This window comes from Nelumbo nucifera, chromosome 6, assembly GCF_055504915.1.
Source record: "Nelumbo nucifera cultivar China Antique chromosome 6, China Antique-T2T, whole genome shotgun sequence".
Lineage (NCBI taxonomy): Eukaryota > Viridiplantae > Streptophyta > Magnoliopsida > Proteales > Nelumbonaceae > Nelumbo > Nelumbo nucifera.
In genome coordinates, this window is record NC_142654.1 from 24,996,356 (window position 1) to 25,019,886 (window position 23,531).

Consider the following 23,531-nt stretch of genomic DNA (forward strand, 5'->3'; position numbering starts at 1 on the left):
AACAAAAATTACAAGAATATATATTATTAATCATAAAATTTATTCGTTTATTAATAAATTTGGAATAGCAAGTACCGGTCCTGATTCAATTATTAATCAATTTAGAAAATGATGAATATAAATCTGACCACCAAATTACCGAATATGTGGCATGTTTTGGTGAACTGACGACCTTGCCATCAACTCAGAGTACATCATCTTACCGTTGCCTCAAACGATAGAAATCACCTCGGTGACATATAAGTTCATCTCAGACTTAGCTCAACTCATAAATATGGGCTTCACTGACCTCTAACCTTCAAGGAGATCCCTTTGCTGAGACGAGCTCCCACCCAGGAGAGCTCCTTCTTAGCATGACAAGTTCCTTTTAGAAGAGCTCCATACTCCGACATTTGCCCATCAAGTGACCATCTAGTAGCACAGGTAACAAGATTATCAACACATAAGGTGAATCTGCCAGGTAACCGATCTCGGGCCCACTTCATGCATTTAAGACATGAAGGACATATCACCATTGCATGTCACAACCATGCACCAGGTGGCTAATGCATGTTTCAGGTGGCAAAACAGGTAGTATTGATTAGGCTCTAGGTGCTTGAGCCAGATCCCAAGTGTCTCAGCCGAATACCAGTTGGCTTGAGCCAGGCCATAGATGTCCAGAATGAGTACTATATGGTCGAGCTCGAGTAATAGGTGTCCTGATAGAGTCCCAGGTGTCTTATCTGAGTTTCACCAAGGCAAAGCAAGCTCTAGGTGTCTCAAGCTACGATAGGTGTTCTTCATCTGCCCAACACGTATACACTCTGCCAAGTATCCCGAATCCTATTTAAGAGGCAAGTTAACATTCAATTCATATTTTATGACATACTACATTCTCAGCCACCCTCTGGATTACTCAGTACTGACTTGACCATCGAAGCTACATGCCCAGGATATTACCCCAGGTCCTCTAACTAAGTTTCCTTCTCACAGGATATCTTCCGAGCTTGTCCAAAGACCACCACTTTTGGACGACATAAAAAAACAACCACTGAACCAGAACTAACATAATCAGTTTAGTTCTATTGAATAGACCCAACCATTTGGCAATTCTAGGCCTATGCTGGACTCAGTTTCGTGTAATAAGTTGTGCTTAGTAGCACAACCCAAAAATCAATTCAATTATATAATTATATCTTTGTCCCTTTAAATTTAGGGTCCGTTTGATTTGCAATCAGAATTAGAATTAGAATGGTTTTATTTTTTTTACCTGTTTAGTTCAACCGAGAATCAAAATGGAGGGATAGGAATGGCCATTCCATTAAATGGGAGTGTCATTCCTCCAAGAATAGAAATAAGATTTTGATTCTGTCCGATCGAGATTAAAATTGGAATGAAATACCAAACCTATATTCCTATAAACCAAATGAACCCTTATTTCATTTAAGAGCATTTGAATGGCCCACAATAAGTTGGACGGACCTGGACGTGTACATGCTTGAACCAGAAAAAATCCCGACCCATATCATGAGAGTCCTGGGACTCCTGGCCATTGGCCAATGGTGTTGCATTTTCCATAATATTGTGGGTCCGGACTATCCATAATGCATGTATACTAAGTACAGAGTTTTTCAGGGTTGGCACCTGTCCTGTCACCCGATCAAGAGTCAAGACAGCACTAATTACTACTACTGCAGCTCATGCCCATAATCACAACTTTCACGCCAAACAAAAATTATTTCACTCTTTGTTAACGTCTTCAGACTTCCAAATGGGAATAACCCAGAATAGAAAATATCAATATTGCCCCTCGAACAGGAGTGGATCCATTTTTTGATCTTCTATTTCACACATGGTTTTTTATCCGTCATTCATCCGAAGTATCAGGTCTGTCCAATCAACTGATTTCATTTTACCTCAAAACTAAAATCTTATAAAAATCGTTGACTTAATCAATAATCCATTAACCCAGGCGATCGAATCATTTAATTCGGGAGCTAAATCCGATAAACCCAACTATTAACCGAGATGATTATGTATTCGGGGACTAAGACGACATTGTCCCGACCCATTTGAAAACCCTAACTACCAGAAGGTAAGTCCAGTTCCAACTAATAACACCTGGTCGACCTGGAGTTGTGGAGGCCCCATATGAAAATTTTCCGGCAGAGAAAGACGTACTTGTCAAACAAGCATCACGAAACGTGGGATGTCTTGATTAGGGCTGCAACTGATATCCAATACATTAATTTTAATTATTTCTTTCTTTTTTTTTTTGCGGGTCAAGTTTCTTGTTCTAATATCAATTCAAAGCTTGTACGTCAGAATAATCTAAAACATGCTGTCTTTCTATTTCTCCATGAAAACAAGCAGAAGGGGGAGACAATCAGACAAGAGGGTGAAGATAAAGATGGATGATCAGCGCTAACAGCATGCAACGCTGCAAAAATCTGCTACAGTTTGGAGGAAAAACAGATACGATCCAATACAATGACATCTCAATCAAGAGGCAGGTTAAAAAATAGGGAAATTGTCTAAAACTCACCATGAGTTTTTAATATTTCTCTAAAACTCACCACAACATTTTAAAATGTCTAAAATTCACCATGTCAAAAAGTTTTTATTTTCCAAAACTCACCTTCCATTCGTGCACCGTTAATGCTTCTTAACAGAAGTGTCATTGTCAGCATAAATAACAATTTTCATGATCAAATTACCCTTGAATGGTGAGTTAGAGGAAAAGTGGTCTTTTTCAATTTTCAATTTTCTTGTTTTTTTTTGCATTTTTAGTGTTTTGTTATAATTTTCAATGTTTTTTATAATTTCTGTTTTTTTTTTATATTTTTCTATTTTCTACAATCTATAAATTTTCCTGTATTTTTTTTTATTTGCAAGTTCTGTGTTTTTCTATAACTTTTGGTGTCTTTTCTACAATTTTTATTTTCTGATCTTGTTTTTCAATTTCTATAGTTTCTATAATTTGAAAATAATTTTTTTATTTTGTTTGCAATCTCTATATTTTTTTGTAATTTCTATGTTTTTATGTATTTTATATTTAAAAATATTTTTTTGAACTTTTTCCTTTTTCATGTCTAAATATTAAAATGGTAATATATTAACACTCGTTAGTCTGTTTAACGTCAAAGTTAGTGACATGGTGAGTTTTAGACATTTTGAAAAGTTGCAGTGAGTTTAAGATAAATGTTGAAAACTCATGGTGAGTTTTACACAATTTCCCTAAAAAATGAAAGCCTCCAAGTGATGGGATCATCAACATCTTGAACAATTTATGCTTTAGAATGGTTATTTCAATATGTTTTATATTTGTTGTTGTTAGTTCATAGAGAACTCAAATTGGGTAATTTAGTAATTTTACTCTCACAATTGACCTTGCTTGTGGGTAGACCTATTTGTGGGCTGGGTAGTCCAACGGGCTTGCTTGGCCTGGCTCGTTCTTTATTTGGTTTGGACAAAATTTTAGGTCTACAAGCTTGGGCCAAGATTTCCCAAATAAACCTGACTCGATATTTTTAAATATAATAAAAATATATTATATATTAATTTATTAAATCATTATATAATATCAATTTATTAAATTACATCATAGGTATGGATTTTTATGTCCAAACCAAACTTGGGTTCAAAATTTAGGCCTGATGGTCAGGCCAGGCTCGGGGCCTAGAGGCTCGTTGGTATGAGGGCAAACTATTGAAATCTAGAGGCTCGTTGGGGTCTTAGTCACAAAACAAAGTTCAAGGGGCTAAATATTGTTATTACCCCCTAAGCACAGGTGGAAATTTGTAATTTACCCTAAAGTACTACAAGAAGAGATAAATGTTTCAGTAGAGATAAAAAAGGAGAAATAAATGCTTATTGTTCCTAACTCTAAAGAAATGATTTGCATTTCTACAAGGATTTCATTTACTTGTAGTTTAGCAATGCATGGATAGAAGTTGCAAGCAGTATTGTCAAATTTGGACCAGACATACAACACATTTTTCAAAGAACTTTTTATCTAAAAATAAGGTTAAGACAATAAACATTGTAAGAGGTAAAACACATTTAGGTATTACAGATTTTTTTTTTTTTTTTTTGAAAATGGCCCCTGGTTTCTGATTCTAAGAATCCAAATATTCAGTCTGGGTTTGGCCGGTCTGAGTTTGATAATAGCGGTTGCAATAATATTCAGTACCTGAACTTTCAAAACGTGTCAATTCAATATCTACTGTTAATTAGTTGTTAATTAGCCGTTAAGTGGCATTTGAAAAAAACACAAATGCCCTTCGAGTGTCATCTAATTTTCTTTATCAATCAACCAAACATTGACAAAAAAAATTAACAATTCCAAATTCTTGCTTCTTTTATTCAAGAAATTTGGGGGCATGTCTCAATGGGTATTCTTCTGGACCTTAACTTTCTTGAATAAAAGAGGCAAAGATTTAGGGCTGTTAATTTTTGTCAATGTTTGGATGGTTGATAAAGAAAATTAGATGACACTCAAAGGGCAATTTTGTCTTTTTCAAAAACATTTAATGGCTGATTAACAACTGGTTAACAATAGGTATTGGACTAACATGTTTTGAAAATTCTGATAGTGAAATGCCATATTTTAAAATTCAGGGACCAAAATGACACTAGGCCCAAAGTACAGGGTATTAATCAAGAATTTCCCCCTTTTTCTTTAAATGAAGGGAAAATACATTAATAGGTGTAGAGTGTCTTAATTATTTGCCATGTTGTCTAGCAATTAATATTGAACTTCTAGAGCCAATTTGAATAATGGTGGATGCAAGTGCCATTATTCCAATTCAATTTATGGCAACTAACTAGTTAATAAGGTAGTGATAACTTGTCTCTTAGCAGCTAGTTATGTCCTTTACACCGTGCTGGTCATCTTGTTCCAATGGATCAACATGGGTGGGTTAGGTTGAGTGTGGGTTAATTTGGGTTGCAACCCATGTACATAAAAAAATATATGGGTCGTAGGGTGGTTGATGGATGAGTTGGTTTTCAATCCATTTTCATCCCAGTCCAATCCATTCATTTGTCACCCGTATGAGGAGGGCATGCAATAATCAAACAATAGGGACCAAACACCACTATTTGAACATGGAACTAAACTAGTCAAATTGTCAAGAAAAATAAGAGAAAACACAAGAAGGAAAAATCACTATTGCAGTTTTGCTTATAGAACTTTCTCCTTTGGCCCTACCCTACTTTGCTGGTAAAATGTCTCTTTTAATGCAATAATACTTATTCATTTTAACTTCATTTTTTTGATATATAGGGGACTACAAAACAAAAGAAACAAGAAAAAACAAAGAAAATCTAAAAAGAGGACCTTCGATCAGTAAAATGGTCCCGAGACTTCATTTATTGTTGTTTCAACGAAACATTCATGAACCCAATTTGTATCTTCGCTAATACCCATTCTCTTTCTCATTGGAGGAGAGAAGAGGGAGAAATGGAGAGAATTTGACACAGCGTGGAAGCAATGGAAAACCGGAGCTGGCTATGCAAGCATCGGGCGAACATTAGTTGCTAGCGAAACTACACAATTTCTCTAGGAGAGAGAAAAGGTGGCGAAAATTGAAGAGGAAATCTGAAAAATTCTGAAGCGTCTATTATTAAAAACAATAGCAGTATTTATAATACATCTAGAAATTGTAAAGTAATTAGGAAAGAGAATTGTGATAGATCCTAATCTATTCTTGATCTTGATCTTGACCTTGATAAGATCGAACCTTCTTGGGCTGTCTTGATAAGATCGAACATTCTTGGGCTTGATCTTCCACCGTCTGATCTCCCTGGAACTCATCTATGCATGAATCTTGGAAGTCTCGGATATCTTGGTTATCTTGACTCTAGAATTCTTGATGATTCTTGAAGTCTGGAATTATTGATAAGTCTTGGAGTCTTGGATTAAGTCTTGATGGATCTTGAATTATCCTTTCTTGACTTATCTTGGACTCTTATCCTTATCCTATGAGTTGCCGCCCCTACTGATGAGATGGGCCTTATGATGGGCTTCCATCATTCTCCCCCACTTGGAAAGAACTCGACCCCGAGTCATGACTAAGATAGGCAAGTGGCATTTCTGGCAGGTAGCGGTGAAGGTTAGCAATATTGAAGGTCTTGGAGATACCCATATGATTTGGTAGGTCCACGACATATGCATTGTCATTGATTTTCTTCACGATCTTGTATGGGCCATACTTACGAGGCTACAACTTCTTGTATTTTCCCATGGGAACCCTTTCCTTCCTTAATAAAACCATAACTTCGTCACCGACATCAAATACTTGGGGCCGGCGGTGCTTGTCTGCTGCCAACTTGTACTTGGCGTTGCTTTGCTCTAGCTTCTGCTTCACAATTTCTTGGACGGACTGGATCTGGTCGGCCATCTGTTCTGTGGAGGTACTAGCACCGGGTATTCTGGGTAGCTTCACTAAATCCAATGCATGATTAGGAACCTTCATGTACATGATGGAGAATGGGGATCTACCCGTAGAACTGTGCACTGCATTGTTATAGGCGAACTCGGCTTGCACAATGGCAAAGTCCTATTGTTTTGATTTCTCCCGACATATGCTATGAATTAAGTTACCAAGGGTCCGGTTTACCACCTCGGTTTGTTCATCTGTCTGCGGATGGGCTGTGCTGCTGAAATTTAGTTATGAGTCAAACAACCTCCACAGGGTCATCCAAAAGTGACTTAAAAACCTTGTGTCACGATCTGATGTGATGGTCTTTGGTACCCCATGTAGACGGACAATCTCCCTGAAAAATAATTTGGCTGTTGCTGACGCATTTGTTGTTTTCTTGCATGGGAGAAAGTGAGCCATCTTAGAGAACCTGTCAACCACCACGAAGACGGAGTCCATGTTCTTTTGGGTTTTTGGCAAGCCTAGCACAAAATCCATGGACAGGTCTTCCCAAATAGCAGTAGGAACGAGTAGGGGCATGTAGAGACCTCCCTAATATGTCCCATATGATCAGTGATAGATTTGCTGTAAATTAAAATGTCATCAAAATATACCACAACAAATTTACTAGTAAAGGGATGCAGTACCTAGTTCATCAGCCTCATGAATGTGCTGGGTGCGTTGGTTAGTCCAAAGAGCATGACTAACCATTTGAACAGGCCATCTCTAGTCTTGAAGGTTGTCTTCCACTCATCTCCAGGGCGGATCCTGATCTGATGGTATCCACTCCTGAGATCGATTTTTGAGAAAACCATAGCCCCATTAAGTTGATTTAGCATGCCAGTCTGGGAATAGGGAATTTATATCCAATAGTAATTTTGTTGATAGCCCTGCTGCCAACACACATTCTCCAACTACCATCCTTTTTGGGCGTTAGCAAAGCTGGTACTGCACAGTGACTCATACTGACTTGAATGTGTCCATTTTTCAACAATTCTTCAACCTTCTCCTATAAAATTTCATTCTCCTTGGGATTCATCCTGTAATGTGGGAGGTTAGGTAGGTTGGCACCTGGAACAAAATCAATATGGTGCTGTATATCCCTCATGGGAGGGAGTTCATTTGGTAATTCCTCTAGAACTACATCATGGAATTCATCAAGTAGTCCCTATACTTCCACTGGAATTTTATTTTCATCACTAACATTTTCTCCCTTTACTACTAACAAATGTACCTCACGAGTATCCTTGCATTCTTTTACAAATTCAGCATGACGATGGGTAATGGTAAGGAAAATTTTCTCATGTGCTTTTAAGGCCTTAGGAATATTCCTTTCAGCCATGGGTAACAAGGTGTAGCGTATACCTTCCTTTTCAAGTTGGTAGGTATTCTTCCTACCCATGTGCCTTGCATCTGTATCAAACTACCAAGGCCTCCCTAATAAAATATGGCAGGCATCCATATCTACAATATCACAATATACTTCATCATGGTACTTACCAATAGAAAAAGGTACCTTGTAGCGTTCCTCCACCCATACGCCGCCTCCTTCCTTGATCCACCCAATTGTGTATGGGTTGGGATGTTTATCAGGAAGTAGTTGTAATTTTTGTATTACATCCCTGCAAATAATATTTTCATGACTGCCACTATCAATAATTAAATCAAATAATTTACCCTTGACAATACATCTGGTACGGAATAATCTGTGCCTTTGAGAAGTATCTTTATTTTTCTGGGACAACATTAATTTTCTCACAACACAAGTATACTCCTCATGTTCGTATGGACCCTCTTCATCTTCCCCATCAGGACCACAGTATACTTCCTCCTCCCTTTCTACCATATTAACTGCCTTCCTCCTATAATAGTTACTGGACCTATGTCCCATCTCATTACATTTAAAGCATTTAATAGGAGCAGGTTTTGCATAGGGATTACTGGGTTTAGGAGGGTTGGAAGAGTTACCTCGAGTATGTCATCCTGTAGTAACCTTACCAGCGTTAGCTGTACTTGCCGGGTGGGAAGGCTGAATTGCCAGGACTGATTTGTTCCTGTCGACAGTTGCTGGTCTGTTGTCGCTTCCGCTGTACCGGCGATAATTATCACTACGTGCCTTGTCTTGGAACATCAATTCTGCTTTCAAGGCTAGGTTCCTTGCTTCCTGCACACTAAGAACCATCTGTACACCAATTTTATCTCTAATGGACGGTCTCAAACCACTCAGATAACGGGCTGCCTGCTGGTTATCACTTTCAGATAATTGATTTCTTTAAGCTAATCTCAAAAATTCAGATGTATACTCATTAACACTATGGGAACCCTACGCACACCGTTGGTAAGATTCAAACATGTACTGTTCATAATTTGGGGGTAAAAATCTACCTCTTATAAGCTGTTTCATGCACCTCCAAGTTCGAACAAGACCCATTCCTTCTCTGATCCCGGTCTCTCTTAGGCGTTCCCACCAAACAGATGCACCTCCCTTTAGCCGAAAAGCTACTAGTTTTACCCTTCGTTCCTCTGGTATCTCCATGTACTCAAAGAATCGATCGACTTCTGTGATCCAATCTAGAAGTCCCTCTATGCCAAGATCTCCACTAAAAGTAGGAATATCTACCTTGAGTTTAAATTCATCAATATTCCTACGGGGATTGAAATTACCTTGATTGTGCCAATTTCTGTCGTTTATGTCGTTGCCAGGAAGAACTGGAGCACCACCAAATTCTAAATCATCATCACTATCGTCGTCAAGAATTGGACGTCGGGACGCAGTATTGACGGGTGGTCTGTCATGGTCATCTCCTTCGATCTGATGTGGATGTTCCCGGTTCCGTGGAACAACCTCCCGTAACAAGGTTCGCAGTTGTTCAGTCACCTCTGCCAACTGCTGTTCGATGTTACGTGTGGCCGTGCGCTGCTCTTCGATTGCTCTCCAAACAGCTTGTAACTCCTGATCACCGTCACCGGGCGGGATGCGACTGCTACCGTCTTGGTTGGCCATCTGACTGGGCGAACTCCCTACTCTAATACCACCTGATGCAGCGTGGAAGTAATGGAAAACCAGAGCTAGCTATGCAAGCACCGGGCGAACACTAGTTGCTAGCGAAACTACACGATTTCTCTAGGAGAGAGAAAATGTGGCGAAAATTGAAGAGGAAATCTGAAGAAATTCTGAAGTGTCTATTACTGAAAACAATAACAGTATTTATAATACATCTGGAAATTGTAAAGTAATTAGGAAAGAGAATTGTGATAGATCCTAATCTATTCTTGATCTTGACCTTGATAAGATCGAACATTCTTGGGCTTGATCTTCCACCGTCCGATCTCCCTGGAACTCATCTATGCATGAATCTTGGAAGTCTCGGAAATCTAGGTTATCTTGACTCTAGAATTCTTGATGATTCTTGAAGTCTGGAATTCTTGATAAATCTTGAAATCTTGGATTAAGTCTTGACGGATCTTGAATTATCCTTTCTTGACTTATCTTGGACTCTTATCCTTATCCTATGAGTTAACGCCCCTACTGATGAGATGGGCCTTGTGATGGGCCTCCATCAGAATTTTGAGAAAGGGGATTCTTTTCAAAATCCCCTCTTTTTTCCTGTTTTCTTCTTTTTTTTTTCAATAAAACAATGCCATTGAAAATAGGTATGTGGGGTTCCACTACAAGCACTCTCATCATTTGGGAAAACGAGTCTCTTCTTGAAATTCCCTTCCAGTATCCCCCTCTCTTGTCCATTATCTCTATATATTAATACAAAGCTTAAACCAAATCAAATCAAAACAAAACAAGCCCACGTAACCTTTCTCTTTTTTTTTGTTTATAAATAAAAATTACAAAACCCAAATCAAAACAAAACGAGCCCATACTCTCTACCCTCCCTCTCTCTCACCTCAATTTTTTCCAGAAGTAATGATTTTATGTATTTATTAGTCGATACATGTCTTCACTCCTCATCTTCATGCACTCTATGCATTATAATACACCTCTAGCAGACAGTCAGCACTCTGCACTCACATGTAATTTACCTTTGCAGAGATTGAACATCTTAGCTCAGGATGTGGGGCCCATGGTGTTGAATCTTCAAAGGTACCTTTAGAGGGTGGAGGCTGATCAGATCAGAACCTCTCTTTTTAACATATTCCCCGATGGGTCCAACAATGGTTGTGAGCTGTGAGCTGTGAGCTGTGATAAATTGATAGTGATAATAGATAGATGAAACACAGCCTAGCTGGCTTAGCAAACTCCGACACAGCAAACTCCGACAAAACAGAGGATTTCATTTCATATCTCTATCAGAATCTACCGTTACATCATTTGTCAAGGTGAGTAGGTAGAGTCTTGGCAGTATGATGAATGGGGATGGGGAGGAGGTCTGGACTCTGGACACTGCAAGTTCGAATTTTTCTTGTTCGATGTATGAACATTGTTTTTCATCCTTGGTAGTTCTTTTGGACTATCTTTCTGTTTCGTTTTTAATTTTAAAAATAGTTTTTCTTTATTTTTTTTTATCTCCATGAATCCATGTTACGTCCACGAGGCTGCGCGGTCAGACCAAACCAAAACAGGGAGGAGAGAGAGAGAGCATTAAAAGGCAAACCAGGCCCCCTCAAGCCTTTTAACGTGATAAAGAAAAGCCAAAATCAATTGCATGCGTCATCCGTCTATGAGTTTCATTAACGCGCGCTCTCTTTTTCTTTCTCTGAATCCCCCGCAACTCTTGTTTCTTTCCACTTTTGCTTCAGTTTCTATCTCTTTCGCAGCTCTCTTTCAAGTTTCGCGGTTTTTTTATTGAAGAGGCCGTTGGCTTTAGCGAACGAAACGAAAACTACTGCATTTTCTGCGCCTCTCATACTTGTTGGGTTGGTGCGGTAAGTCCCAATGTTTCTCTTCTTCTGAGTTTCTTGCAGTTCTTTTACTGGGTCTTTCTTTTGTTGGATTACTAGCAACTTTAAGTAGTTTAGATTACTGGATTTTTTTTTTTTTTCAAATTTTCTTCGTCACTTTTCCCTTTATCTGTTCATCACTTCAGCTTTTTTCTTTTCCTCGTGTGTGTTTTCTACTATGGCTTTTGAGACGTTAAAGTTAGAAATTGGGTCAAAGATTGGACTTTCATTTTTCTGCTATCTGGCCTTCTGTTCGGTTTTAGGAGGGAGACTGAAATTTTATACTTTGTTGATCTTTACAATATAATACGCTGAAAATTGCGTTCAAAGAATGGCTAGCTCATGGCTATTCTCCTGCCTTGATTTTCTTTCCTTCTAGACCACGTTCACTTTGCTCACCGAGAGAAGGGAGAAGTTGTAAATCTTATACAACAGTTGGCATTGCATTAGACCCAGTGTTATGATTCTCGAGTCTCAGGATTGAAACCAAGCTACAACTCTGTGTTATGGGTTTTGTGTTTTAGGACTTCGTTTTTTATGGGTATTTGAGTTTTGGGGGCGATACCTGGCCACCCGGCTGGTCATCAAGTCCACTATTTATGTTTTGAGCATCTTTCGCCTTCCTCTTTCATGTTTCAGTAATCACCACATAGAAACTTTGAGTAAATTTTTCTGTTTTGGATTTTAATTTAATTATTATTATTTTTTTTGGCTGAAACAGAGGTGCAAGTTTTGGGTATCGAGTTTTGCAAGGGAATGGTAATGCTCGCAGTCTGCAACAAAGATTACGTTCTCTCCATTCCCTCTTTTCCTCTTTGCTAAAAACTTTGATGCATTATCATCATAATTTCCATTTATTTACTTATTTTTCAATTGAAATAATCTCGCTAACATGTCTTTCTTCACTCTGTTTTTGGATTCTGAGTACAGATTGTTTGAAATCTGTGAGATAAGGTAAGGCAGAGTTGTGTATTTGGTGAAGCGTTTTTGCCTGAAGGACGCTAAGTACATTAGTTTGTGCCGCCATGCCCATGAGACAAATGAAAGAGAGCTCAGAGCAGCATCTTGTGATCAAACCCCAAATACAGGGATCCGTGAATCCGGTTCTGGAGGTCCCAAAAACTGTTCAGAGTGAGAGAGGTCCACCTCGTGAAGAACCTCAGATTACTAATGGTGAACAGCACCCTTCACCTCTTTCAAGGAACAGAGGTAGGAGGAGAGGAAGAGGTGGCCGAAAGTCCGACCAAGGTGATGTTGTTATGCGACCAACTTCCAGGCCCTGTACCATTGCCGATAAGCCGATTGCAGGCCACTCTGTTGAAACTCTGTCATCTGAAATTGCCAGTGTGTCTTCCGATGGAGGTCATGTACATGAAATGGATATGGGTTTCCCTTCTTCAAGCAAAGCTTTGAGGTTTGCTCCAAGGCCTGGGTATGGGCAAGTAGGGACGAAGTGCATCGTGAAGGCCAACCATTTCTTGGCGGAGTTACCAGATAAGGACTTAATCCAGTATGATGTAAGTTATCTGTCTTGTTGGGTTTCCTTCTCACAAGTCTGTTAATTGAATTGCGGAAGAAATGGGCTATGGTTTTTCTTCTCTGGCACCATAACTGGGGTCTCTTTTCTGGCCTTTATTTATTTTTCTTCTTTCACGTGAGTTTCTTCTTACAGTCTACTGCAAACTGAATTGTAGAGGCACCTAAATTGGAGATTTCCTATTTACTACTCTTCTTGTCTTTCCTGTGCTAGCATTATGATATATTTAATATTGGCTCAAATCTTGTTCTTCTTGTTCTTTGTTTGCCCTTGTTATTTTATTATATTTACATGTTTCTTGCAGGTTACTATTACTCCTGAAGTGGTTTCAAAAACCATAAATAGAGCTATCATGGCAGAGCTTGTGAAGCTCTACAGAGAGTCGGGCTTGGGAATGAGACTGCCTGCATATGATGGCCGAAAGAGTCTATACACAGCGGGAGAGCTCCCCTTCACTGCCAAGGAGTTCAAGATCAAACTTGTGGATGAAGATGATGGAATCAGTGGTCCTAAGTAAGGATTCATTATTATCCATCGCTTTTCCCTTGCTTTGTTTTTCTTTTCTCTCAGTGGTCTTCCTGCTATCTGTTTAAAGCTTCTCAACTATAATGTGATTTTACTCGAAATAAATAAAGAAAATGAAGAATTGTCCCCTCTTTTGACTGTTATCCCGATTTGGACTTTGTGTTACTTCCATTTGTTTGTTCTCTCTAGAGGTGTTTTCATTCACATTTCAAATTATATACCTTTTGTCATTTTAGAAGGGAGAGAGAATATAACGTGGCAATCAAGTTTGTTGCTCAAGTAGACTTGCACCACTTGGGTCAGTTTTTAGCCGGTAAACGTGCTGATTCTTCACAGGAAGCTCTTCAGATTCTTGACATTGTATTAAGAGAACTCTCAACCAGAAGGTATTATTTATTGCAACTTACTATCTCTATCAATTTGTGCACATTCAATGAAAACTACCAACTGAGTCCTAATAAGTCCTACGATTCCTTCATTTTAAGGTACTGCCCTGTTGGGAGATCATTCTTTTCTCCTAATATAAGAAATCCACAGCAGCTTGGTGAAGGGCTGGAGTCATGGTGTGGATTCTACCAGAGTATAAGACCTACACAGATGGGTTTGTCCCTAAATATTGGTCAGTGAACTTTAATTAGTTAGTATCATTGGTTAAAGCACGATAAACTTGTCTTTTCTTTTCCATCATTGTTTTACTCCTGTTCCTGATTATGTTTTTTATACCATTCCTTTTATATAGATATGTCTTCAGCAGCATTTATTGAACCTCTGCCTGTAGTTGAGTTTATTGCTCAACTTCTAGGCAAGAATGTGCTGTCAAGGCCCTTATCTGATTCTGATTGTGTAAAGGTACTGCTTTTTTTTCACCAATGGGTACTGAATTCCATATTTCATTTTCATTTTAGGTTTCCTTTGTTTCAATGTAAAATGGACAGGTTTTTTCATGCTGAAATATTAAGCTTTATTTTTACCTCTTTTATGATAAAAAACTTCATTCGTCTTTGTCATTCACTTGCATGAAAAATAAAAGGGCCAAAGACTGTTTTTTGTGCAAAAGACGCAGAAATGATAGTTGAAACATTTCAGTCTGAGAAAATTTTCATTCATTTTATGGAGAAATAAACACAGCTATTTCATCTTTTATGAAAATGCAGCTGCATTTTTTCTCCACAAAATGAATGTAATTTTTTCTTCAAATTGAAATATTTCAGCTATTATTTCTGTAATTTTTACAGCTAAAACTTTGTGTTTGTTTCTCTATAAAACAGATGGAGAAAATTGTAAACTGAAACATTGGAGCTATCATTTCCACCTCTTTTTCCATGAAACTTTGTTTTCAGCCCCTTTAATTTGATTTTATGTAAATACAAGGAAAACAAAATTTTGATTGTAAAAGGAGTAAAAATATACTTAAATGTCTCAGCTTGAAAAATTTTCTGTCCATTTTATGTTGCAACAAATTCTTAGGAATTGATCATTCATAACCTTTTTTAATGAACTTGTAACTTTTCATTTGGAAAATATATACCAGATCAAGAAAACCCTTAGGGGAGTGAAAGTTGAAGTGACTCATAGAGGAAATGTGCGAAGAAAATATCGAGTATCAGGATTAACGACACAACCTACAAGAGAACTGGTGTAAGATGCTTCTATCTCTCACGCACATTCTTACCTATCTGATATAAACTATAATACTATCTACTATTTTCAAATAAGAAAAGATCCGAGGAACTAGCTCTTTTTGTCATTTGGCAGAGGGATATTGAGATGAAATTTGCATCATGGAAAGAGGATAAGGGGAAAACTAGTGAGAAACCAATTATTTTATCAAGATTTGACTTTGTACTCATAAATATGGACATTTTATAATTTGGGTTGGTTTGTAGGGCCTCAGTTGTAAATGAACTTCATTAGTTTGTTTTTTTCTCCTTTTCATTCAAGGATATATGCATGTCAATCTCCAAGAACAAGCAACCTGACTCCATGGTGATTCTGTTCATGATTATGTGAAATCTGGCAGGTTTCCTGTTGATGACAAATCAACAATGAAGTCAGTTGTTGAATATTTTCAAGAAATGTATAGCTTCACAATTCAGCATTCACATCTTCCTTGCCTTCAAGTTGGAAACGATAAGAAGGCAAATTATTTGCCAATGGAAGTAAGGAGTAGTGTTCTTTTATGGATATATCCGTGTTACATATTTACTTTGTGAGAGAATGCTTACAAATCCAGAACCATATTTAATACCCTATTTACATGATTGTGGTTTTCTAGGCATGCAAAATTGTTGAGGGACAACGATATACAAAAAGACTGAATGAGAGGCAGATAACTGCTCTTCTTAAAGTTACATGCCAAAGACCTAGGAATCGGGAAAATGACATCTTGCAGGTATTTCTTGTCTAACTTCTCTCTTCTGTTTCTTTTTTTTTTTAATATCTTTCAATTCTTTTTTTTTTGCAACTTAGATGTGTGACATAATTATTTTTAATAAATAGGCTATCATGGTTAATGATGGGAAGTTTATAATATGAAATAAGTTGTCATATTTAAATTTATGAAGAGAAAATGGAGATCTGCATATTGATAAAAAAGGAGATCTGCACTATTACATTTTCCCCCAAGTCCTTTATGCTGAAACATTATGCTTCTCAAATCAATGTTATCTGTGATTAAGAACCAAACTTAAATAGGGAAAGAATCCCATGGAGCATCTAAACCTCTGTGTATATATGCACGTTTGCTAGAGGGGGGGGTCATAATGTGTTGGGCCTACATGCTTTATCTGTTTGAACTAGCACCTACATGAAATCCACTAGCTTGGACCAAATTATGGTAGCTAACTGAGACAATGGAGTTGGATTTGGATGAATCTCTACAAGTTGCTAATGGTCCCTGAAGCTCCCATCCTAATCCCACAAATAAGGCTCATCCTAGCAGAACCATTTTCCTTTAAGAATTTCTACATCTATCATGGGGACCAAATGGTTGTCTAGAATCTACTTCAGTATACAGACTCTTTGTTAGGTATCATGGGCATAGACCAGCCTGTAGCTGTGTTCTTGTACTGGTTCCACATCCCTATCTATGGGGAATGTCAAATGTGGGATATTCTTTCACATCTAAATAAAATCTAAGTACTAGTACTGATGGTATTTGATTATATCTAGCTAGCATAGATTTCTAGTAGCTATCAACAGTCTTGGCCTCTAATGGAGTCTACTTGAGTAGGTAAGTTGATTGCCTAGGCATTTCTTGTTTCCTAGGTGACACTTTAGCTGCACTATTCTGTCGTGATGCAATCTAAATGTTGAGAAAATAGCATGCTTTACCTTTCATAACCTCTCAAATGCTTCCACAGACAGTTCAACATAATTCTTATGGCCAAGATCCATATGCAAAGGAGTTTGGGATCAAAATCAGTGAAAAGCTAGCTTCTGTTGAGGCTCGGATTCTGCCTGCTCCTTGGGTAATAGTGCAGCTTATAAAACATCATTTCTAGGTTTAAGTAAAGATAGAGATTTTTTACTTTGTAATCACAGTATGAATCTACCTATTTCTGCAGCTGAAATATCATGATACTGGGAAGGAAAAAGATTGTTTGCCTCATGTTGGTCAGTGGAATATGATGAACAAGGTATATCTCTTTGCACTTTGATTGTTTTTTTATCTCATGTAAGTCCACATTTTCCTCAAGTTTTCATGTCTGACAACTGTAGGAATCAGTAACTCTTTTCAAGAGCTCACCCCCTCCCATGTAGCACTTTTTCTTCATTACCCAGTCACTAGAGTTCAGTCTCATATAGTGGTTCAAATTTTCCATCAGAATAGTTACATAGTTTCTACATATCAAATTATATTATTCTAATTTAACAATGGACATGACATTGAATAGAGCAGAACAGGGTTCACGTACCCGACCCCATATAGTTTGGGACAAGGCTTAGTTGAGTTGAATTGCTCCTTTTTTACCCCTCAAATTTACTCCCTTGAAATTATATTATTCTTGGTTTTGTATGTATCCTATTGAACCAGCATAAATAAACTTGAAAGGTTATGATTCAATTATTATATTTAATTTATTTTCAATTTCAAGTTCATTTTTAGCTTTTCCTAGTCTCCACTTCCACACATAGCACAAGTTTGACCTCCTGCCTATGTAAAATAGAAAATGATCAATGGGAGCACTGTAAGCCGGTGGGCATGTATCAATTTCTCAAGAAGTGTTCAAGAGAGTGTTGCTCGTGGATTTTGTAATGGGCTGGCTCAAATGTGTCAAATATCTGGCATGGTAGTACTCTCACTTCTTAGCTTTCATGTTTTGAGAAGTGTTTTGTGGTGCTTCTTGTGCATCTTTTCATAGAATACTCAACTTCTTGATTTACGTATAAATTTAAACATATTTTGTTTTATGTTCTTATGTAGGAATTCAATCCAGAACCTGTGATCCCAATATACACAACAAGGCCTGAACAAGTAGAGAAGGCTCTGAAGCATGTTTATCATGCAGCTATGAACAAACTCAAAGGGAAAGAGTTGGAGCTACTCTTAGTCATTCTGCCTGACAACAATGGTTCCCTATATGGTATTCTATATGCTATAGTGTATTTATTGGCTATACTTCACTGAACTAAGGTTTGGGATTGATTTTCATAACTAAAACAAGGCCAAGTTTTTTTGTATCATTTAAAAGTTTCCAGAATTCTGTTTTTTTTTTTAGGTGATCTTAAGCGGATATGTGAAACAGATCTAGGTTTAATATCACAATGCTGTCTGACAAAGCATGTTTTCAAGATTAACAAACAGTATCTGGCTAATGTAGCCCTGAAAATCAACGTTAAGGTGTGAGCAACTCCTAAATTCATATCAATTCGTGAAGATGAATATATATTGTTTTACATACATAGACCTATGCACTTTTTTTTTGCAGATGGGAGGAAGAAATACTGTACTCTTGGATGCTATCAGCTGGAGAATACCATTGGTTAGTGACATACCAACCATAATATTTGGGGCAGATGTGACCCATCCAGAAAATGGAGAAGACTCTAGCCCTTCAATTGCTGCTGTAAGATCAGTCAATTTACACTCATGGTTCTCAAAGTTTTTCTCTTCAGCATTGGACAAGGTCTTGAATGCTGATGGATTTCATTTTAACTGTAGGTAGTAGCTTCTCAGGACTGGCCTGAAGTTTCAAAATATGCTGGTCTAGTTTGTGCCCAAGCTCATAGACAGGAACTCATTCAAGATTTGTACAAAACTTGGCATGATCCAGTGCATGGTACTGTTAGTGGTGGCATGATTCGGTATGGGGACAGTCTCAGATTGCATTGTTTTAACTTCCATAATCTAAACCATATTTTTCTGATTATACACCCTCCCTTTTGATGTAGGGATCTACTAATTTCCTTTCGAAAAGCAACTGGACAAAAGCCACTAAGGATTATATTCTACAGGTCAATAAACTTTGTCATCATATTGTAATTTTGTCATACCATATTTTTTAATGCTCTGCAGAAACAAACAATTAATCTCACCCTTTCCACTCTAATATCAATATAGAATACTTCAGCCTAATTCTCCTAATAAGAGTGGACTATTCACTGTCGAATAAGGATTTCAAACTAACAAGCATCTTTGGAATCTAGTTAGAAAAATCAAATGATGTTTCAAATTTACAAATTGTCACTCATGTTGGATCTATTGCTACTATTAACTCTCATAACCAGCACAAGTGTTTCAACATATTAAGGGTCCATTTGGTTCACGGTCAGGATTGGAATTGAATCAGAATCAAAATCCCCTGGAACTGGAGTTGGAGTCATCCATTCCCAATACCTGTTTGATCCATATAGGAATCGGAGTCGCATTCCAATTTTTGCTATTTGGTTCATTTGGAGTCGGAATTGGAAGCAACTGAAAATTTTCAATTTTCTATTAGTTTATCAATATTTTATTATTATTGTTTTTATTAGTATTTTATTAATTATTTTATGAATACATAATTATTTTGTTATTACTTTATTAATATTTTATTACCAGTTAATTAATATTCTATTATTTTTTTGTTTTATTGTTTTAATATTAATTTATTGTTATTTTTTAATAATTAATATCTTGGTTTTTATTATTAATTTATTAATATTTTATTATAGTACTATTATTGTATTACTATTTTAATAACATTTTGTTATTTTATTATTACCTTAATTATATTATTCCATATTTCATTTGTACTTTATTATTATATTTTATTAATATTTAATTATTAATATATTATTGTTTTATTATTATCTTATTATTACTTTAATAATATTTTATTAATATTAGGGTTTGGGTTTTTTTTATCTGTCAAGAGTTCTTTACTTCTTGATAGGCTATGGAATGGGAATCCCATTTTGCCAAGAATGGTAGTTGAAATCTCCACTCCAACCAATTCCAAGCACTATTCTAGGGAACGAAATGGACCCTAAAGTATGGATCATTATGAATCATTATATAGACTCAGTTTGGAAGGAGTGTATGTATTTTTCACTGTACATATTTGTATTTGTACTCTTTTCAAACTGAGCCATAGGCTTTGTTTGGGAAGAGTGCAAATGCCAGTTCAATGCATATATACACTGGTTCAGTTTTGCTGGTGTTTGTCAAGAATGCATTTATGTACTAAAAAGTGACAAATTTCACAAATTTCAAGGTATGTTTGCATCCACAATGAGAGCAAATCGGATGCAAACTTTGCACTCAAAGGTGGTCAATGTAAAAAAAGGTAGATTCCAATCTAGGAATTCATGTTTGCGCCCATTACAACTAAAAATCATTTGGCAAGAAAGTAAATTTGTCAATGCAAAACTAAACCAACTTTGCATTTGCATGAACTGGAATGCACTCTACATGTTTGTATTTGCACTCTTCCCAAACAGAGGCATATTAACTGTCTGATATAAGCATGAATAAAGCAAATTATGTATCTAGATAAACATTTGCAAATTAAAAAAAAAACTGAAAATATTATGCATAGAATAGTTTGATTAGTAATTAGTATAACAGGAAGCAAATTTTAAACTGCATATCTAGGGCCAAAAAGTTCTCATGGCCTAGATATTCCCAATGTTACAAATTAGGTGGTGAACTAAAATCTCCCTATATGGTTGTTGGCTTACCCTCTAGGCATGTGGCAAGCTGGAAAGTTTCTGTCCAATGGTCATGTGCTGCTTTGCTGAAAGGGATTTCTTCGTTCTGTAATGTATTGTAAAGAAAGTGAACACTTCAATAGCACATTTTGACAAAGGATATTTAAAGTTGCAGATGCACAGATCCCCCATCAGCTGGATAGTCTGATTTTGTCATGTAAATTATCCATGTGGATAAATCGTTCAGACCATATATGCATGTGTTTTCATGTAGTACATGCTCTACAAATGGTATACAGTATCTGGTGTTGTATCAGGTCCATATCATCTCCACACCAGTATTCAGGCATCATAGCTTGCATGTATTTTCATATATATATACATGCATTCGTTTTCATATAAACGTGTTTGCATTATTTACATGGGAATATTTTGAGCAGGGATGGTGTGAGTGAAGGGCAATTTTATCAAGTTCTACTCTATGAGTTAGATGCAATCCGGAAGGTCAGCCTTGTTTAATCTCATATTTTTCTCATTCATATTATTTGAAATGACACTACTAATTGGTCCATACAGGCTTGTGCTTCACTAGAACCAAACTACCAACCACCAGTGACTTTTGTTGTAGTCCAAAAACGGCATCACACAAGACTATTTGCTAACAACCACAGGGACCGGAGTAGCACAGACAAGAGTGGGAACATTTTACCTGGTAAAGTTCAAGTTTTTCAATGACTATATGTACATACCCATATATCAACAAGTTAGAAGGAAGTATGTATCAACAAGAGAAAAGGAAATAAGGATCATGTTGGTGCTCATCTGTCTAACAACATTCTCTTTTATTTTTTTAATCAGGCACAGTGGTTGATTCTAAAATTTGTCACCCTACAGAATTTGATTTTTATCTCTGCAGCCATGCTGGGATTCAGGTATTTATTTATTTGATTTATTCTTTCGTCAATTTGACAAAGCATTCTTCATAACAAGGTATGTTGTTCCAGGTTGGTAAAGTGAAGAAAGGAAAAACAAATCATGAATTTTCAAATAGTAGTTTTTGTGGACACAACCAAAGGACCTTATGAAAGTTCTCTCATAAAAAAGATAGAATGTAGCTATAAAAATGGTTTAGATGTCTTGGTTGGTCTGATGCCTGATCCATAGTTAAGCTCCTAGGATGATGTCTGATCTCTAACAGTTTCTTGAGTTGGAAATATTAAATATACAACTGGGGTAAATAAATTTCAAGACTGTTCAATAGGTTCTGATGCAATTGGTCTAATGTATTCTGGCAATAGACCTGATTAGGTGTGCTGTCCTGCATGTAGCTGAATGTTCATTTGGCAGGCCCTTCTTGTATGAGAATTGAGAGCTTCAAAATCAAATTGGAACCTGACTGCCTACTGATTTTATGTTTCAATCTTCAATACCTTTCTTATGGATGATTTTTGTGCAAGTAGTCTCCAGATCAGAAGTTAATATCCCATTGTTAATCTGATTTTTTGCGCTTTACCTCATTAAAGTGGTTTGCTACAGTAGCGCATTCTACTAGCTCTCCTGTATCTTCACATTCATGAGTTACTTTCATGGATATCTAACAGGGAACAAGCCGACCAGCTCATTACCATGTTCTATGGGATGAGAACAATTTTACAGCAGATGGAATTCAGTCATTGACAAATAATTTATGTTACACATATGCAAGATGTACACGCTCTGTATCAGTTGGTAAACTCTTCTACAATTTTGGTTTTTTTATTCTCTTCTTCTTCTTTTGCCAGTTGGTATACTCTGCATCACTTTTATTCTGGTTATTATTATTCTAGCCAGTAGCATAGAAGTTTTAAGACTGCTAGAAAATGTTGTACTGTCCTTGATGAAAGAGGGGACAAACTGATGGTGCTGGTGTAATCATTTTCATGACAATTTCATCCTAACGTTATATTTTCTCTAGATTGGCCATATGCCAATCTTTTTGCTAGTGCAAATTAAATGTTTGTAATAATTAGTTGCATACATATTCTAGCTTATACAATATATGGATGCAAGACTATTAACCATAAGCATTTGGCTATCAGAATTCTTCTTATCCAGTCTAAGTTACTAAGTGGCATTGTCTGTGTTTCTGCAGTTCCTCCTGCCTATTATGCACATTTAGCAGCATTTCGAGCACGATTCTACATGGAGCCAAATGTGCAGGAGAAAGGTGCATCAGCTGGTAGTGTTGGTCAAGCATCAACCTGCACTATCCTGGCAACAGGGGAGCCAAGTGTGCGGCAATTGCCAGCCCTCAAGGAGAATGTTAAGAGGGTAATGTTCTATTGTTGAGAGGAAGGAAAGAAAGGTAATGTGGTCTAGAGGGAAAAGAGTGGTTTGTGTGCTGCAGCCATTTCCACTCTTGCATCTCTCTAATTCCTTGTATGTATTATGATTGATGTCTAGTTAAAAGGCCCTAATTTTAAATTAGTGATCTAGTGAAATCAAAATATGGGAAGCCAAAATGTAGATTTACAGGGCTGAAAAAATTGTATTAGGAAGTTGAAAAGAAGATTAAGAAAAAGAAAGAAAATGAAGTAACTAAAAGAAGGTAAGGCTGAATATACAATGTTGTTGTATTGCTGAAACACACAAGGCCTTGGATACTAAATCAGGGCCATAACCCAAGCTTAAGAAGTGGAATTTTTATAAAATTAACCTTCCACATTTTCTTGCATGAAGTGGCTGTTCTCAAACTTGAACATGGGGCGGGCTACTCACACTTAACAGTCCAAGATTTTATCACTGCCACTGACTGCAACATTTCATCATCCAGAATAATAAGTGCACATCACACTCAACCCAAATGAGCCCAAGTTGATCTTGATTTAGACTGGCCATCTTCTTCAGGCTAAACACAATGCTTAAGGTTGAGTTTTGTTTGCATTGGAACTGGATGCTTGGTTATAGTCCTGGCCTCCTGGGGGGTGGAAAAAGAAATCCTCTTCTAGCTATAAGCATTTCTTAAGAAAAATGAGAATCTCCACATGAGATTGGAAAAG

The 23,531-nt window shown here is 37.0% G+C and overlaps 1 protein-coding gene across 4 annotated transcripts; it reads left to right on the top strand.

Annotated features, from left to right (window-relative positions):
- Positions 1 to 10,657: 10,657 nt before the first annotated feature.
- LOC104598676 (protein argonaute 10-like) lies at positions 10,658 to 23,076 on the top strand. Of its 4 annotated transcripts, none has more exons than XM_019197973.2 (23): positions 10,658 to 10,736; positions 12,019 to 12,056; positions 12,228 to 12,814; positions 13,139 to 13,347; positions 13,596 to 13,745; positions 13,845 to 13,978; positions 14,099 to 14,208; positions 14,891 to 14,997; positions 15,380 to 15,518; positions 15,635 to 15,751; positions 16,722 to 16,829; positions 16,926 to 16,997; positions 17,529 to 17,651; positions 17,786 to 17,945; positions 18,081 to 18,202; positions 18,291 to 18,428; positions 18,524 to 18,666; positions 18,754 to 18,816; positions 20,934 to 20,997; positions 21,070 to 21,205; positions 21,352 to 21,425; positions 22,095 to 22,221; positions 22,625 to 23,076. In XM_019197973.2, the coding sequence occupies exons 3-23, from the start codon at positions 12,323 to 12,325 to the stop codon at positions 22,819 to 22,821; spliced, it is 2,985 nt and encodes a 994-aa protein (XP_019053518.1). In that variant the 5' UTR covers positions 10,658 to 10,736; positions 12,019 to 12,056; positions 12,228 to 12,322; the 3' UTR covers positions 22,822 to 23,076. The 4 variants fall into 4 exon arrangements, with proteins under 4 accessions (XP_019053518.1, XP_010259156.1, XP_010259157.1 ...); XM_010260854.3 differs by lacking the exon at positions 10,658 to 10,736 and adding an exon at positions 11,032 to 11,282; XM_019197971.2 differs by lacking the exon at positions 10,658 to 10,736 and adding an exon at positions 11,816 to 11,935.
- The last annotated feature ends 455 nt before the right edge of the window (positions 23,077 to 23,531 follow it).

Excerpts from the sequence above, each read along its gene's own strand:
- LOC104598676 (XM_019197973.2), top strand. The coding sequence starts at position 12,323 with ATGCCCATGAGACAAATGAAAGAGAGCTCAGAGCAGCATCTTGTGATC. Across the intron at positions 18,667-18,753 it reads GTTAGTGGTGGCATGATTCG|GGATCTACTAATTTCCTTTC; the intron begins GTATGGGGACAG and ends CTTTTGATGTAG. Across the intron at positions 20,998-21,069 it reads AGTTAGATGCAATCCGGAAG|GCTTGTGCTTCACTAGAACC; the intron begins GTCAGCCTTGTT and ends TGGTCCATACAG.